This window comes from Doryrhamphus excisus, linkage group LG12 (assembly GCF_037039965.1).
Source record: "Doryrhamphus excisus strain RoL-2023G ecotype Guam linkage group LG12, RoL_Dexc_Guam_v1.1, whole genome shotgun sequence".
Lineage (NCBI taxonomy): Eukaryota > Metazoa > Chordata > Actinopteri > Syngnathiformes > Syngnathidae > Doryrhamphus > Doryrhamphus excisus.
Window position 1 is genome coordinate 2,656,842 of NC_136368.1, and position 18,013 is coordinate 2,674,854.

At 42.8% G+C, this 18,013-nt stretch overlaps 1 protein-coding gene across 3 annotated transcripts in view; it reads right to left on the reverse strand.

Moving 5' to 3' along the window:
* Positions 1–23: 23 nt before the first annotated feature.
* Positions 24–18,013, reverse strand: part of LOC131135659 (sodium channel protein type 3 subunit alpha) — a 28,804-nt gene continuing 10,814 nt past the window's right edge. For 2 of the 3 annotated variants that reach the window (XM_058081830.2, XM_078795293.1), the window contains 17 exons: positions 17,004–17,210; positions 16,315–16,560; positions 12,763–12,883; positions 12,443–12,681; positions 12,194–12,367; positions 11,757–12,113; positions 11,129–11,608; positions 7,816–7,948; positions 7,581–7,735; positions 7,330–7,503; positions 6,110–6,232; positions 4,968–5,243; positions 4,847–4,903; positions 4,632–4,769; positions 3,437–3,541; positions 3,099–3,369; positions 24–3,020 (listed from right to left, as the gene is read on the reverse strand). In XM_058081830.2, coding sequence (XP_057937813.2) covers positions 1,852–3,020; positions 3,099–3,369; positions 3,437–3,541; positions 4,632–4,769; positions 4,847–4,903; positions 4,968–5,243; positions 6,110–6,232; positions 7,330–7,503; positions 7,581–7,735; positions 7,816–7,948; positions 11,129–11,608; positions 11,757–12,113; positions 12,194–12,367; positions 12,443–12,681; positions 12,763–12,883; positions 16,315–16,560; positions 17,004–17,210 — 4,425 coding nt within the window. In that variant the 3' untranslated portion in view covers positions 24–1,851. Of the gene's footprint in view, positions 3,021–3,098; positions 3,370–3,436; positions 3,542–4,631; positions 4,770–4,846; positions 4,904–4,967; positions 5,244–6,109; positions 6,233–7,329; positions 7,504–7,580; positions 7,736–7,815; positions 7,949–11,128; positions 11,609–11,756; positions 12,114–12,193; positions 12,368–12,442; positions 12,682–12,762; positions 12,884–13,818; positions 14,161–16,314; positions 16,561–17,003; positions 17,211–18,013 lie in introns of all 3 variants that reach the window. The other variant, XM_078795294.1, reaches the window with a different exon arrangement.

The window sequence follows — 18,013 nt, forward strand, 5'->3', positions numbered from 1 at the left end:
ACGGGTCGGTGGAGCCAAAAAAACGTTTGTAACAGTCCTTCTTGACAACAAATGTTACGCAATCAGAAAGTTTGTTACTTCCCCTTTAAATATTTGGTAAGAAACATGCAGCGTGCAAATCTTGGCTTCCTCACAGCTTGTTCGTCTTTTGCCATTGGCTCCTGTTTTCAACTTTGAAACTGCACTTTTTGGGGGGAACCGCTTATCCGAGGTCAGGTCATGGGGGGCAGCAGCCTAAGCAGGGAAGCTTCCCTCCAGACTTCTCTACTTCATCCATCTCCTGTCGGCGGATCCTGAGGTGTTCCCAGGCCAGTTGTGAGACATAGTCTCTCCAAATGTCCCAGGTTTCCCCGAGGCCCTCTGAAATCCTCCGGGAGGCATCCTGACCAGATGCCCGAGCCACCTCATCTTGGTTCTACTGGTAGTTCCTCCCGGATGACAGTGCGTCCCACCTTATCTCTAAGGGACAGCCCAGCCACCCTATGGAGATATAAGTCATCTGGGCCATCTTGTCCTTTCATGACCACAGTTGAGGGTAGGAACGTAGATCCACAGCTAAATTGAGAACCATGCAGAGTCCACATCACTGCAGACGCTGCACCAATCCGCTTGCCCATCTCACGTTCCATCCATTCCTCACTCGTGGTCAAGACTTTAATTCCTCCACTTGGAGCAGGAGCTTATCTCATACCCGGAGATGGCACTCAACCCTTTTCTGGGCAAGGACCATGAACTCGGACTTGGAGGTGCTGATTCTTATCCCGGCTGCAAACCAAACTGTTTCCAGTGGGGGTTGGAATCCGCTGGAAACCGATTCTGTTCATTACTTTTATGGGCAGAATTCCTCACGGCAGCCAGTGCCCCTGAGGGGTTCCGGTTTGATGGCTTCAGGATTGGGTCTCTGCTTTTTTTCAGATGATGTAGTCCTGCTGGCTTCATCGGGCAGTGACCTTCAAGTCTGACGCAAATGTTCATGTAAACAAAGGGAACTGAATGGACGGCAACCTGTTGTCTTAGAAGACGTTCAAAATCTACGTTGGACACACGCCAGTCTAGATAGAACAGTTCCAGTCTGAGAGCTCGGTGCAAGATCCAATTTATTCATCATGCAGGTTCCAGACATCGTCCAATGACGATGGCGAGGATACAATGGATGCCCGCCTACAATGGTCGTTTGGATGGTATCGCCTTAGCCTCTCAGACTAGAACTGTCCTATCCGGTCTGACCGGTTTATGTCCCACCTGGTCTTTAAAAATGCTCGGATGAGAATGAGCTGGATGAGTGAGAATATTGACAGGGATGTCGACGTAACAGAGAAGCGAACAAACGTTCCGACCGTACACGTGTTGGCAAGAAGAAGCGTTGCAGCAACATCTGAACTTCTAGAAAAACAGTTGGTACACATGCAGAAAGAACATGAAGTGCAGCATCGTCTGGTGGACTTTTCAAGTATTCTACGCGCTATTTTGCAGCACAGCCAGCGTCGGAGCAATTCTCTTACCCCTGAAAGAACACCTAAAAGTAAAAAGTTTAAAAAAAAGTGTATAAAAAGGCAATTAGTCGTGCTGTCAGAAGACGGAGGCAACAGAAGAGTCAGTGATATAGTTAGAATCCAAGACACGGAATATCAAGACACGAGCTGCAACAGAATTTCAAGCATGAACTAAAGTGTTTTCTGGAACGCGTCCCACACCCATCCATCCGTCCTGAAAGATGCCTTCACTGCCACCTTCCCGTTAGGCACCAACCATTCAGGTTCTTTGGCTTAGAGGTCCATACCACCAGGAGTCCGTAGCCGCTGTAAACATTTAAGTCATGAATCCCAACGTCTTTGCGGCATCTCGACATTCTCAAGCATCCCGATCGGTGACATCCTTGCCTGTGAGCTCCAGTTCGCTATTGTCTTTTTCCGACGTGTTCCTCCCGCTTGTTGTCACGCTGTTACAAGAAGGTTGAGACAGAGTTGAAGACTCTTTCTTGTCTGAGCTCGAAACCAGCTTGTCTGTGACCGGATCTTCCTTGTCCACGGGCTTCTCGTCCTTGGGGATGTCGTCTTTGGCTTTCTCAGTCGCCAACCTCCTCAGATGCTCTCTGAAGGCTCTCTGGATGATCACGGCCGAGGTGTCCTCCTGTTTGCGGCGGAGCGTGGTGGTGATGGGCTCATACGACAGTTTGGAAGGATTGGAGGCCATGAATCTCTCTTCCATTTGTGCCCTCAGGATGTCCATCTCCCCACCCTCGCCAAGAACCCGTTTGGTGAAGGCAAAGAGGATGTCCAGGCAGTGGATGCGTTCCCCACTCACCATGGGAAGGTCCATGGAGATCAATTCGATCCTGTTAGGCGTGGCTATACGTAACGGCGGGTCCAAAGCGTCAGCAAAGTCCGAAAGCTTGTTGTATTCCATAAACTGCGTTGCATGCGGATCAAACTTCTCCCAAACCTCGTAGAACATTTCAAAATCGTCCTCGCTCAGCGGGTCGGCGCTCTCCTCAGTGGCCACGCCAAAGTTCTCCAAAATGACCGCAATGTACATGTTGATGACAATCAGGAAGCAGATGATGATGTAGCTCACAAAGAAGGCGATGCCCACGGAAGGAGAACCGCAGTCCCCTTTGACAGAACTGCCGGGATGCTCCATGGCGCTGTCGCAATCGTCTTCGTACTTGTTGAGGATCGGGGCGAGCAAGCCGTCCCACCCGGCCGAGGTGGTGATCTGAAACAGGCAGATCATGCTGTTGCCGAAGGTCTCGAAATTGAAAAGGTCGTCGATGCCGCCTTCCCGCTTCACGTACGCAAAGTTTGACATGCCAAAGATGGCGTAGATGAACATCACCAAAAAGAGCAAGAGGCCAATGTTGAACAGGGCAGGAAGTGACATCATCAAGGCAAACAAGAGCGTGCGGATCCCTTTGGCACTTTTAATAAGGCGAAGGACGCGTCCGATTCGAGCCAGTCGGATGACCCGGAACAAGGTGGGCGACACAAAATATTTCTCAATCAGCTCAGAGAGGGACATACCTGAGGAAGGAAAGCAAACGCTGTTAGCAAAGCGTACACGCACACCAGGAAGTAGCGCAACACCTCGTATGGTCGTACCGATGATGGACAGAACCACGACGATGAAGTCAAACACATTCCAACCGTTTGTGAAAAAATACTGGCGCAGCGCGATCATCTTCAGCAAACACTCGCCCGTGAAGACGCAGATGAAGACGCCGTTGATCCAGCTGAGGATTTCCTTCTTTCGTTCGGACTGGTCGTCCGTTTCCACCATCATGGCCACCATGTTCAACCAGATCAGAACCATGATCACGACATCAAACGCTTGCCTGGTGGTGATGTCGAAGATGTAGCCTTGGAACTTGTTCTGAAAGCAAGCAGACAGGCCATGAAAGGAGAACGACCACCGAGTGAAAGATGAGCTTGCTGCGTACCGATGGTCTGGGGATCGGTTTCTGGGGCTTCTTGGAGCCCAGCTTTTTCATGGCGTTGTAGTACTTCTTCTGTTCTTCGGTCATGAAGATGTCTTGGCCTCCAAAGTATAGAGCGGGTGAGAGGAACATGAAATGACGGAAAAACCAACGGTGGGCAAGCTGAACTATTCAATCTGCGAGATGAAACTGGTTGTATTTAAGGGTTTAGGGTTTAGGGATTAGGGATTAGGGATTAGGGTTAGGAGGGTTTAGTGCAGGGGTGGGCAAATATTTTGTGGGATAAGATGAGTTCACAAAATTGTCTGGGAGGCCAGAACATACATTTAACACACACACTATTTTATGCCTAGAATTTTCCGTGAGGCTGCACGGCGGACAAATGGTCAGCGTGCAGGCCTCGTAGCTGGGAGACCCGAGTTCAATTCCACCCTCGGTCATCTCTGTGTGGAGTTTGCATGTTAGATAAACAGATAGACTTTCTTTATTGTCATTGCACAATAACACAGCAGTGAAATTGCCAACGAAATGTCGTTGCCTGGCTCCTGTATAATAATAAATAGTTATAGTTATATAATAGTTAATATATATACGTATATATTAATATATTATATATATAAAATATAATAATATATAATATATATATTAATATATATAATAGTTATATACTTAGTTATCTTTATTTTCTTGTCAAAACATCAAATTTTAGGGCAAAAGTACTTTGAATATAATGGAATTTGCAGGTAAACAAGGAAGTCCTTGATTTGAATCATATTGGTAATGATATCGTTATTAATTGGATGTACACAAAATAAAATAAATCATGTGGAGAATAAATAGATGACATCAAATATGAACAATGTACAGCATAGACAGTAATTTGTAGAAATAATTAAAATAATTTAGAATAAATAATAATTTAGTTTTGCGTGTGCGTGTGGGCAGGTAGAGGGGCTTATTTGGCATTTTTATTTATCAATGAAAGAAAATGATGTTCTCCCCATGCATGCATGGGTTTTCTCCCGGAATTGAACTCAGGTCTCGGCCTATTTTCAGAGAAAAAAAAATTTTAAAATGAATTTCTTTTGGACTCCATATGTGTGAATGCTGAGTTGCGATTATTTACTGTGTCTGAGATTGTGTCCCTGAATGCCTCCTCGCAAGACAACATGTAGTCATAGAAATATAAAATACTTATCTTTTTCTTCTGCTGGTTGAAATTGTCTATGATGACGCCAATGAAGAGATTGAGAGTGAAGAATGCTCCGAAAATGATGAACACAACAAAATACAGATACATCTTCAGGTTGATCTCATACGCGGGCTGTTCTTCAGGCTGGAATATATTCATAGTACATTTATCATCTTTGGGTGTTGGAAAGTGGAAAAGCAAAATGCCAGAGTCATCATCACCTTGCTTGGGGAGTCGACTGCAGCATACATGATGTCCATCCAACCCTTGAAAGTAGCCTGTGTGCATGTTGCATTTTAATATCGGATCTCACGAGAGAGATGTACCTCGGTATGTACTCACCACTTGCAGCAGCGCCAGGTAACCCAGTCCCACATTGTCAAAGTTGATTTTTAAATTCTTCCAACGAGCTGCCTCCTTCCCCAAGGCCAGACATGCCGTCATGTTCTCCACCTCTGAGGGCAGAAAACGTTCTTCTGTGTATCTGTTGACGCAGTGGTAGTACTTCCCCGCAAACAGGTTCACGCCCATGATGCTGAAGATGAGCCAGAAGATGAGGCACACCAACAGCACGTTGAAGATGGAAGGAATGGCCCCCAGCAAGGCGTTGACCACCACCTGCACAACGTCAAATGGCACAAGACATCCACTTCATCCACGGAACATCTCATGCGTGAGAGAGCGAGATTAATTACAAAGTACAGGGTGCTGTTGTTCCAAGTGAAAGGTCTTGTGAGCGTTAGTTATCGCTGCTTAGATAAGCACACACATCTGAGCGGAAGATATTCCATTCCTAACATGGGACACATGTCACTGTTGGTAACAGCATTGTAATGAGTTAGATCCAGGATTCTGGTCTTTCCAAAGGTCATGTGGTTCAGACCCACTTTTATTTGTGTCACTTTTATGTTTATTTGACATTATTTTGTACACTTTCATCTACAGTAAGTCCTTTATTTAAAATAACTTAAAATTATTTTTATTTGTATTTTATTTACATCATTTTAATTTTATTTATTTGTAATTATGTTAGACATTTTTTTTATTTTACTTTATTTGAACTAATTTTGTACACTTATTTAAGTCATTTGTATGTTTATTTACTTAAAATGTTTTTTTTACACTTTTATGTTGGTCGTTTCAATTATTTAAAAATATTTTTCTTTCTATTTTTATTAATATTTAAAATGATTTTTTTAAACTATTAGTTTTATATGTATTATTTATGCTTTTATTGATGTGGTTGTCTCCAGCACCCCCCACGACCCTTGTGAGGATAAGCGGTAGAAAATGAATGAATGAATGAATGAATAAATTATGTGTTTGTTGTATTTATTTATTTTATTTTCAAAGCCAGCAAAAGTATTTGTTTTTTAAAATGTCGTCTTAGGAAACACAAATAGACATCATTCATTCTAATTCGGGAAGAATTGATTGAGGTATTTTATCAAGAAAATGAGGAAGCATTCGAATAAACGACTCACCCTCATGCCCTCGAACCTGGACAGGGCTCTCAGGGGCCTCAGGGCTCGCAGGGTTCTGAGAGACTTGATGGCGCCAAGTTCAGCAAAGCCCATGGCGTTGGCCGTCAGGCTGACCAGAGACACCTGGAACACACCGACGACCAGCGTCACACACGCTGGCCCACGTCCACTCAGTTCCAGACCCCCAGGGACTCAACAGAGCTTATGACTTGGCAAGACTCGACCATTTCTAGACTTCACCATTGACTTGACTTAGACTCAAAATACTGACTTGCTCTCACCTGTGGTGTACACTGTAGGTAATACTGTAGGTGCTGTAATCATGGTCAAAGCATATTTAGAAGGTACTAAACAGCTTTCCAATGCCTAATATGTCTTATTTTCTGTTATGATGTCTACTATATTGGGTAATAGGTAATTGTAAAGGTGACTATAGGGGTGCTATTTCATGTCTTCAGGGCTCTAATGACACCAAAAAGCATATTTAAAAGGTGGTAAATAGATTCATTACACCCAATATGTCTTATTTTCTCTTATGATGTCTACTATATTGGGTAATAGAAGTGTAAAAGTGATTATAGGGGTGTTATTTCATGTCTAGGGGGCTCTAATAATGTCAAAAAGCGTATTTAGAGAGTAGTAAACAGGTTTTCTTTACCCAATATGTCTTATTTTCTCTTATGATGTCTGCTATATTGGGTAATAGGAGTGTAAAAGTGATTATAGGGGTGTTATTTCATGTCTAGAGGGCTCTAATAATGTCAAAAAGCATATTTAGAGAGTAGTAAACAGGTTTTCTATGCCTGATATGTCTTATGTTCTCTTATGATGTCTACTATATTAGGTAATAGGAGTGTAAATGTGACTATATGGGTGTTATTGCATGTCTTGAGGGCTCTAACAACATCAAAAAGCATATTTAGAAGGTGGTAAACAGATTCATGAAGCCCAATATGTCTTATTTTCTTTTATGACGTTTACCATATTGAGTAATAGGAGTGTAGAGATGACTATGGGGTGTTATTTCGTGTTTTGAGAGTTCTAATAACATGAAAAAGCATATTTAGAAGGTTGTAAACATGTTGTCTATACCTAATATGTCTTATTTTGTGCTCTGACCTGCACAGAGTAGTAGAGTAGGTAACATAGTAGGTAGTAGTGGTAGGATAGTGGAGGTAATATGGTACAGTGTAGTCATAGTTGAGGTGATGGGTACTTACAGCAACAATGAGGAAGTCCAGCCAGCACCAGGCGTTGGTGAAATACTTGGCAAAGCCGTAGGCCACCCACTTGAGTAACATCTCCAAGATGAAGATGTACGTGAACATCTTGTCGGCGTACTCCAGCACGGTTTTAATGTTCTTCCTGGTCTCAATGTAGACATCCTCAAAAGCCTGGACGTGGACCACATGGAGGAGATCCACTTAGGCCCCTGAGAGGAATGGTGGTTCCAAGGTAGAAATTGACTTACCAGAGCACCGCTGCTCAGCAGGATCATGAAGATGATGAAGCTCTCAAACCAGTTGTGCTCCACAATCCGGAAACAGGTCTTTCTGAGGGTCCACCACATCTTCCAGCGGCCCACCTCCACATTGACTTGACAGCACTGAAACCTTTGCACGCAGCCTGAGCAGGAAGAAAGCACACGCTCTACTTGGAGCACAGAGCTTCGTAGCGTAGGTCTCCTTTGGACTCATCATACTCACCGTTTGGAAAGCAACCGTCAGGCTCCATGGATTCCTCCAATTCCAAGTCCACCGACTCTCCTCCCTCCCTGTTTTCCCCAAAGTCCACCGTGCTGCCCTCAGAGGAGCTGAGCTGGCCATCGTCATCCACCATCTAATCACATGGAGCCAAACCAAAGCCAACATCTGACTGTTAGGACAGTAGGGAGACATTGCCGTCGAGGGCTTCAAAAATACATTTTCATGAACTCTCACGCAGAAATACTGGAATGACTTCAACATGCAAAGAAGACATGGCGGTGAGACAAAAAAACATTATTTATTGCAAAGAAGCATTACAGTGAAATCAGCTTAGCCTTATTGTGTCTACTAGATTGGGTAGTAAAAGTGTAAAAGTGTCTATAGGGGTGTTATTTCATGTCTGGAGGGCTCTAATTATATTAAAAACGGTATTTGATATATAGTACACAGATTTTCCATGTATAATAGGTCTTATTTTCTCTTCTGATGTCTACAATATTGGGTAATAGTAGCGCAAAAGTGCCTATAGGGGTGTTACCTCATGTGTAGAGGGCTCTAATAATGTTAAAAGGCATATTTAGAAGGTCTTAAACAGTTTGTAATGCCTAAAAGGTCTGTGTGTTTTTTTCTTGTTATGTCTACTATATAGGAGTGTAAATATAGGGGTGTTATTTCATGTTTAGAGGGCTCTAACAAATTTACAAAGCATATTTAAGAGGTCTTAAATCGTTTGTAATGCCTTAAAAGTAATTTTTTTATGTGTACTATATTGGATAGGAGTGTAAATGTGACTATAGGGGTGTTATTTAATGTCTAGAGGGCCCTAATGATGTTAAAAAGCATATTCAGAAGGTGGTAGAGAGGTTTGTTATGCCTAATATGTCTTATTTTCTATTATTATGTCTACTATATTGGGTAATACGAGTGTAAAGGTGGCTACATGGGTGTTATTTCATGTCTAGAAGGCTGTAATAATTTTGAAAAAAAGCATATTTAGAAGGTGGTAAAGAGGTTTATCATGTGCATGTCTTATTTTCTGTTATTATGTCAACTATATTGGGTAATAGGAGTGTAAAGGTGGCTATAGTGGTGTTATTTCATGTCTAGAGGGCTCTAATAATGTATTTAACAGGTTTTGTATGCCTTAACTACGAGAAATATCCAAGTGTAGTTTGATGCAGAGCAATCAGTGCAAAGTGTGAGTCCAATAAGAGACGGATGATTGCATAGGAATAAAAGCGATCCGCGTGGAGCAGAGGCAGTGTTGGATGAAAGGATGTGATGTATAAACGGTCCAAGCGGTGTAATGTAATGATGAGAAGATCATGTGGAGTGTTCTGTCTGTCAGGGTTGAAGCCAGGGTGTGTCCTAAGAGCGAGTCCTGGGACGGGCTAATGCAGTGCGGGGAATGATATAAGCATGTTGCTGCCATACGCTGCCGGCACTAAGCTTAATGTGTTTACGCCAGCAATTACGCTTCAGTCTTACCACTCTCAACCTCTCACTGCTTTGGGAGCACAAATAAATAGCACACACAATTAATATTACACTACTTTTGCAATGGAAACCTCTCCTTTGCAAGCGTGAACCAAGGAAAAAGACATTTTCTGTGTCAGTAAAGACACACCCACAAATGTAGAATGAAGTTAAGCCAAAATGGGCAGCCTGCTAAAAGGCTCTGGGTGATTAGAGGACATCTCCATGATGAGTGCAATGTCCAGTAAAGTGCTCCCTCACTGTGCACTATGCTGCAGGACAATGTTTTTGGCCAACATGGGTTAGAGCAGAGTATCCTGTTTCCTCCATCCGAAATAAACAAACACTTCTTCACCTGCCTTCAAACCTCCATGCTACATGCTATTTTCATGTCTGTATGTCTCCTTGCTCTAGGGGTGTCTTCTATGGCCCTCTTTATCTATGATCATCACCACTTCTAATGTATATCTATCGCTATCATGGGATGGCTGCAGCAATAACATCCACACTGTATGCTTCTATTCATAGACAATTACTACCCCCAAAACCTCGTTTCCATCTTTTCACAGGGGTCACATCCAGTACCACCAGCAACTGGCAAAAAACCATGAGCCACTGATAGTAAAGGATAAGGTCATAAACTGGTATTCTATGTCTATTATGTCTTATTTTTTTATTATGTCTACTGTATTGGGTAATAAGAGTGACTATAGAAGTGTTATGTAATGTCTACAGGACTGTAATAATGTTAAAAACTATATTTAGAAGGTTGTGAACAGGTTTTTTTATGCTCAATATGTCTAATTTCAGTTATTATATCTACTATATTGGGTAATAGGAGTTTCAAGGTGATGTCTAAAGGGCTGTAATAATGTTGAGGAATGTATTTAGAAGGTTGTAATTGATTAGAGATATATTCCAAGTTAGTGATCGAAGGAATTAACATCAAATTTATTTCTTCTCAAATCAGGTAAGAAGGACTGGAAGAAATGAGGAGGAGCCCTAATGAAATATCATGACATGACGACTACCAGGAGAACCAGAATATAGAGGGGGAGGAGCCACCTGCTGTGGCCCAGGAAGGTGCACTGTATCCGGGCACACTCTCCGAGCAGCCGGTGTGACACCATGGAGGTCTCTGGCAAATCTTTTGCACTTCTCAAACGTTTCAGGTGGCTGATAAGGTTTTTTGTGTGCTCCATGTTTTTTTTTCTCCTCATCGCGGTGCATTTGGTACAAATAGTACACCAATATCTTGGGAAAAGGGAATGTTGGGAAAAGGCTGGGAAAGTGAATGTTTATTTACAAGTGAGCTCAGGGGATGTTAACGTCACAGACAGGAGAAAGAGGAAGTGCTTGCTTTGGTTTCTTGCACATTACAGGTAATACCACCTGTTTGTTTGGTTTGAAAAACATGCTAATGATTTTGCTGATGTTTTTAGCCAAAAATGCCAATGTTTTTGTTATAAAATTCCAATGTTTTTCGCCTAAAGATACCATTATTTTGGCCAAAGATACCAATGTTTTTAGCCAAAAAATGCCAATGTTTTTGCTTAAAGATACCAATGTTTTTAGCTAAAAATGCCAATGTTTTGGGCAGAAGATGGCAATGTTTTTGACAATATTTTTGGCCAAACAGGCGCATGTGTTTGACATAATGAGGATGAGGAAAAGACAGAAAATGTAAATAGAACAGAAACTATAGTTTGAAAGCAAGGAAGTGGACATTTAGCACAGATAGAAATGGCACGTTGTCTACACAACTTCACGTCAATCTTGGTGGAAACTTCCAAACTATCTGTCAGCAAAGAAGAAGAAATGCCAAGCGCATCCTTACCACCTGGCATCCCGCGTCGGACGACACACTGCTGAAGTCTTCCGTGTTTAGGTTTTCAAAGTCGGACTCCCCCGCCGCGATGGGCACGTTGACAGTCAGGCTGGGGTTGTTGATGAAGGACATGATGGAATCGTCCGTCTTGCTGCAGACGATGTACTTGTCCCCGCTCTTGTCCACTCCGGTCACGTCGCCGTTGCCGTTCCTTGGTAGCTCCTTGATGGTGTGGTTGGGGACGCCGTTGGGTCCCGAAGCTTTGTGGAAGTCATCAAGGGAAGACTTATCATCGCCCTGGTTTGGCCTGCTCTTCGTCAGATCGCTGCTGCTGCAGCTGCTCCGCAGCAGCGATCTGACAAAGGCGATGCCGTTGTGGATCCGTCCGATCGCGATCTGCAAATTGTTGGTGTCGCTGTCGTCCTCTGTGGCGGCCAGGTTGTCGGCGCTGAAAGAACTCAGCAGCAAGGCCAGGAACAGGTTCAGCACCTGTCGGATGATGAGACGACGTATGATATGGACTTTGGAGCGTTACGGTCGCAAAATGGCACACGTTCTAATCAAAAGCTTTGCATCATTTAGCTGGGCCTATCGATGAGCGGGACTCATGAATTGAAACAAGAGATGAAAAATGTACCACGAGGTTTCCAATAACCATGACCATCATGTAGACAATGATGCACATGGTTGTTCCAGCCACTTCCATGCAGTCCCACATGGTCTCTATCCACTCTCCACATAGCACTCGGAACACAATGAGGAACGAATGGAAGAAGTCATTCATGTGCCAACGGGGCAGAGTGCAGTCGCTGGAGATTTTACACACACACTCCTTGTAGCTTTTCCCAAAAAGCTGCATGCCCACCACAGCAAAGATGAAGACGATAATGGCCAGCACCAGCGTCAGATTGCCCAAAGCCCCCACTGAGTTACCAATGATTTTGATGAGGGTGTTGAGCGTGGGCCATGACTTGGCCAACTTGAACACTCGCAACTGTCAAGACAAAAAGACAAGCACAGAAACCGGATCAAACTAACCCCACTTATGGCTCGGTCGTTCATAGTGGAACTCACCAATCTGAACGATCTCAAGACGGACATGCCGACCACGTTGGCCAAGCACAGCTCCATCAAGCTCAAACTGACAATGATCCCATCAAAAATGTTCCACCCTTCCTGAAAGTAATAGTACGGATCCAAAGCGATGATCTTGAGGACCATCTCAGCCGTGAAGATGCCAGTGAACACCTTACCAAAAACACACACAGCGGCTTGTCACAACGATGAGAGATCCCACTTCTCACGCCATGCAACTTCTCTCACCATGTTGCCCACAACCAGGATGCTGGAGAAGCTCTTGGTCATTGGGTAATGCTCCATGGCCATGAACAAGGTGTTCAGGACGATGCAGATCGTGATGGTTAAGTCCACAAACGGGTCCATCACAATGAGTTTAACAATCTTCTTAATCTTCATCCAAGCTGGACAACATTCCCAGATGAGGAAGGTGTGTGCAAAGTCGTACCAGCAGGGAGGGCACTTCTGCCTGGATTCCTCCAGCTCTGTTGCAAAATAAACAAAGAACGTTCTCAGCATATAAAGAATCACAAGCAGGCTGAAATATGGCGGCCGCTCATACCGACCTTCCACAGTGCTGGTTATGACACTTGCCACGCTATGAGTTCGGTCCCGGACCTCCGGGTGCTCGAGAACGTTTGCACCTTCCTGGTTTGTTCCTCCCTCCGTGTCCGTGGTGGTGTCAGCCTGTCGGGACCAACGTGGGTGTGAGTGCTAAGACGGACGAGTAACAACACTAAATGCTTTACTAAACATTGCATAATTGGCTGTGTGGCCTCCTTGGGAAGGGAGAGCCTTTATTGTGTCAAAGCTGTGTCTGTGTTATGAATATTTAGTGTGAGCACCGTTGCTATCCAGCCATCCATCCATTTTCTACTCTGCTTGTCCTCACTTTGGGCGATAGGCAGGTTGCACCCTGGACATGTTCCTGATGCTAACCACCAGGCCACCGTGCGGCATGCCATTGCTCTATAGCTCTGCCTTATCCTCTTGAGCATGGAACTCTCCAAAGCGTCACACAGTCGGTGGACATTAAACACCTCGTGTTCCTCCACCCTCAGGTTGAGAATGTCTCACAAGTGCTCAGCTGGTTTCAGGTGACAGTCAATGGACACGGGATACAGGATGGAGGAGAACTAGACCAGACAAGGATTATACCGTTATATAGTACCTTCAACGGAACAGGTGGGGGCCAAACTTGACTAACTGCAGACTATTTGTAGCAAGCGATGCCAGGAGTAAACACGTGCACGTGGAAGACCTTAACCATGTCCGTCATGGCACGTATCTTCAACTCTGCACAGTATGTGGTCCTGGCGAACATACATTCACAATATCAAACACTCCTTGATTTTCTGGATTTTGATTTTCTGATTTTTTTTGGAAATTCTGGACTACTGAAACCGCTGCCCCCGCCACCTGGTCCCGGATAAGCAGAAGAAAATGGATGGAAGCATGGATGGATGAATAATGTAGTGTGACAAAAATGGCTGCACAAGTATGGATACTGTATCTATCAACCAGCGTTACAGTCCCCACTCATTGATCATTTCATATTTCAGCTTGTTTTTTTTTTATCATGTCACGGCAAAGAGGGACTAGAGAGGACAAGCCTTCCTTACTTTGTCTCTAGTGGAGCTCATATCTACTGTCACTTTAGGAAAGAAGCGGCCCAGGGGTGACAATGGGATAGAATGGGTCCCCATTAAGGACACCACCCCGTTGCAGTCTACAGAGCTGCGCTTGGTCCTGCGGGGCGAAAGGAGCGGATGTGGAAAGAAGCTGGACTGGCTGATGCTGCTGCTGTGGCGGGGGAAAAACAAAGAGTTCCTTCCGGTCTGGCTGTCTTCAAAAATGCTGTTCTCATCATCCGCAAAATCATTTTCTGAGCCCACGTCACTGAAAACGCTGGTCCTGCTGTTCCGTCTGGATGAGAATGGGGGTCCGTGAATACTCAGAAAGGACTAAGAGAGAAAGATATTCTTCAGTAGCAAGGACGAATACACGGCCGGCAACTTTCAGATGCTCATATCAACCAGGGCTGCCATGACGATGAGGATGAGGATGAAGCGTTGAGAAGAAAGCAAATGAAAAGCCGCATGTACCATGATGATGACCATGATGGAGGAAGTGGTCATGATGGTGATGGAAATAAAAAAGCATCTTGGTGACATCAGCAGCAATGATGATGATGATGATGATCGTGATGATGATGACGATGGGAAAATGAAGCTATGGCGCCTTCATTCCATTTCATGAAAATAACAACACTTCCTGCACAAAGTACGTCAGCTGCCACATGCCATGCACAACACAAAAGCAAATCATTAGGGCTGTCAACCCATGCCCGTACAGGAAGTCATCACCCCTCACTGTTGCCAGCTCTGCTTTGTCCGAGGGACCTTGAACACACCTTCCGACAATCTCTCCCACGCTGCACATATCGATGACTGACTATACGCTACTGGATTTTTGATACATGTACAACTTCATTCTTAAAATCTCAGATAATAGTTTTGTTTTTAATGTGGGAGGCTCACATGTAAAAAAACAAAAACAAAAACGCTGCGTAGTTGGGACGCTCGTATGCTGAGGTAACACTGTATAAATGACCATTTAAAAAAATAACAGCAGTGCTCCGGTACATTCTCACTCTCCTCAATATTTGTTTCCGCTTGGAGCTTCAAAGTCATCGCTGCAAGGGTGGAACAGGACTTGCGCACGTCACTCGCGTGTCAACAAAAATAATGACGTGAGCGTAAACTTTGACAGCCCTAATAATAATAATAACAACTGAAGTATGATAATAATAAAGCTTATTGGCGGTACACTGCCTGCCCAGAACAAGTCACCACTGAAGCTAACGGGAAGCTAGCAGGTCATAAAAGTGTCCCATTGGATCATTAGCACATCCGGGAAATAACCAATCAAGCAGGCTTTATTCCAAAGCAACTGGAATCACACATTGCACCGTGGTGAACAGAAATACATGTAGTGACTCGGCATTAGAGAGTCTCACCTTTGTTTTGGCCAGGCAGCGTAGAAAAGCATAGAAAAGTCAGCGCCTGCACAATCCAACCACACAACACGACTCCATCACGTGTACACCTGACACCATTCTACGTGGCATAAAGGACACCAACATGTGGCCCGGGTGCCATATTGCTGGAGATGAAACCCATGCTTTCTGATTTCACATTTTTCACTACATTTTTACCAATATTTGAATTGGATTGAATTTATTTTTATTTTCCTATGGTACATTTTAATAAAGTTCTTTTTATTGTAATTTTTAATATGTTTCTAAAATATTTTAGGTATTGTATGTTTATTTTATTTGGTATACATTCATATTATATTTAGTAAAACATAATGTGTTAAAAAAAATTGACATTAAAAATGTTTACAGTATTATAATGTATATTTTCATTGTTTATAAAACAGTACTTAATAATATAGTTCTATTTTTCATTTTTATCTTTTTATAATATTATTTAAAACATTACATGTATATACTATAACGTTGTATATATAAAATGTTATATATTGATATTAAATTAAGTAAAAACCTATTTCTAAATTTTCTTTTAATATTGAATTATTTTTAAAATATTTGAAAATGTTTAAAATATAAGAAATACTTATATATAATTTTTTTATATCATTTAATTTGTAATATTATTTAAAGTATTATATATACTGTAATGCTTTAAAACTTATTTTATATGTTCATATTGTATTAATTAAAAATAAATTATTAAAAAAAATATTCTTTTAATTTAAAAATATTTGAAAATGTTTAAAATATGGAAAAATAATTACATATATTTTTCAAATATTAGAAATATAAATATATCTATATTATAAAGTAATATACAAAAAGTTAAAATGAAAAAAACAAATGAAAATATGTCTAAAAAATATGATATATATTTCTGACACGGTTGTTTATAGTTTGTGGCTGTCAGTGCTAGCACGGTGAAAAGGTGCGTTGTGCGTACGGAGTAGGAAGGCGGGTGAAGACAACGGACTGTTCCGGCGCTCCATGGTGTTTGAGGAGCACCTCTTAGCACTTTATGTTATAGAAGGAGGAGATGCGAGTGGAAAGGGTTGTGAACCTGGTGGGCGGAGGAGCACTTCATGTCACGGTGGAGTAAGTTGGGCTCCATGGAGAAGCGGCATCGGGCCTTCTTCATGCTCTCCTGGGACTCGGATGCGGGGACCTTCTCTTCCTCCTTCCTTTTCCTTCGCCTGTTGCATCTCTCTTTGGCGCTCTTGGAGCTGAGCTTGGAGGTTTCCGAGGAGCTCTCGGCGCCGCCTGGACCGTCGCTGACCTCCCCGCGCTCGCCGGACACCGCCGCCGCCTGGGCGGGGACACAGCAGAATGTCAAGCTCTCCGTTTGATCTCTCCTAACAAGATCAAGCATTTCTAGGATTGGATTAGAGAAGGTGACATTTCCCTTTCATGCAACAACAACGCCATCCTTTCACTAAAACGACGACAGCCACTCCATGTTCAGAGCTTAGACTTGAAATACTACAGGTTGGGGAAAAATATCATATTATGGAAATAAAGTCAGAATGATGAGGAAAAACCGGAAAATGAAGACAAACAATGGTGTTGTCAAGAGAAAAAATGTTATGAGAATAAACTTGGAATATTATTATTATTAGTAGTAGTAGTAGCGTAGAGTTGAAGTCATAACATTATGAGATAACAAAAATAAAATAAATATTGTAATCCATGAATCAAATCCAAACATCAGAGAAGGAAAACGGATAGAAAGGATGAAGGCGTCCGTCTGACCTGAGCGTCTTCCTGCTGCCGTCTGAGCTGCTCCAACACAGCCTGAAACTCCTCCTCCTTCTCCTGAGCCTCCTTGATGGTGGCCTGGCTCTGCTCCTCGTACGCCATGGCCACCACGGCCAGGATCAGGTTGATGAGGTAGAAGGAGCCCAGGAAAATCACCAGTACGAAGAACACCATGTACGGCTTTCCCGACGCCCGCAGCGTCTGTTCCGGCAAACACACAAGTTTATAATCTACTCAGATTTACTGTTTACATTTTACACATAATATTACAGATGAAATAACATGAACTGTTTTGTTTAAATATTGTAAAAAAAAACAACAATAAATGTTCAATTAAATCAATGCGTTGATATTGTGCATTATTTCCAGGCTTTTGCAGGCAAAAAATGTTTGTTAATTTTGAAATTTGGTCACTTTTTCTGTTAACCTATAATTATTCTTCTAACATTATGTTCTTTATAAGTGCATGTAAACTTTTGTACACAAAGTACTATATAAAAGTATGCATTATTTCCAGGCTTTTGCAGAAAAAAAATGATAATAATAAAATAATAGTACTGTCATTCAAATAAAGAAATGAGTGCTTTTATAATTGTGCATGTTCCATAAAACAATATGGCAGGCTGAGTCGGGTCCTGGGATGTGACTGTGATGGAAGAAGGTCTCCAAGAAGACAAGTCAGACGTAAACAGATGTCCAAAATGAGACATAAATAGACGTACTAAATGAGACGTAAATAGACGTTAATAGACGTAAATGAGACATGTTGGGGGTCAATGTATGGATCTACATGATATTGTTTGGACCAAGGGTCGGACAGCACAAGCTAAACATCACAAAGCGCCTTTGAAAGGTGAAGCGCTCATCCGTCATCCCGTGTTTGTCTTTCTTCCTCCTGCACCTGCTCATCACTCCCACCTTGCCTTTCTTTTGGCACGGTAACGTGAGAAGCCGAGCAGCCTTTGGGAAAGACAAAGGGGTTGAACAAACACATGAGGTGAAGG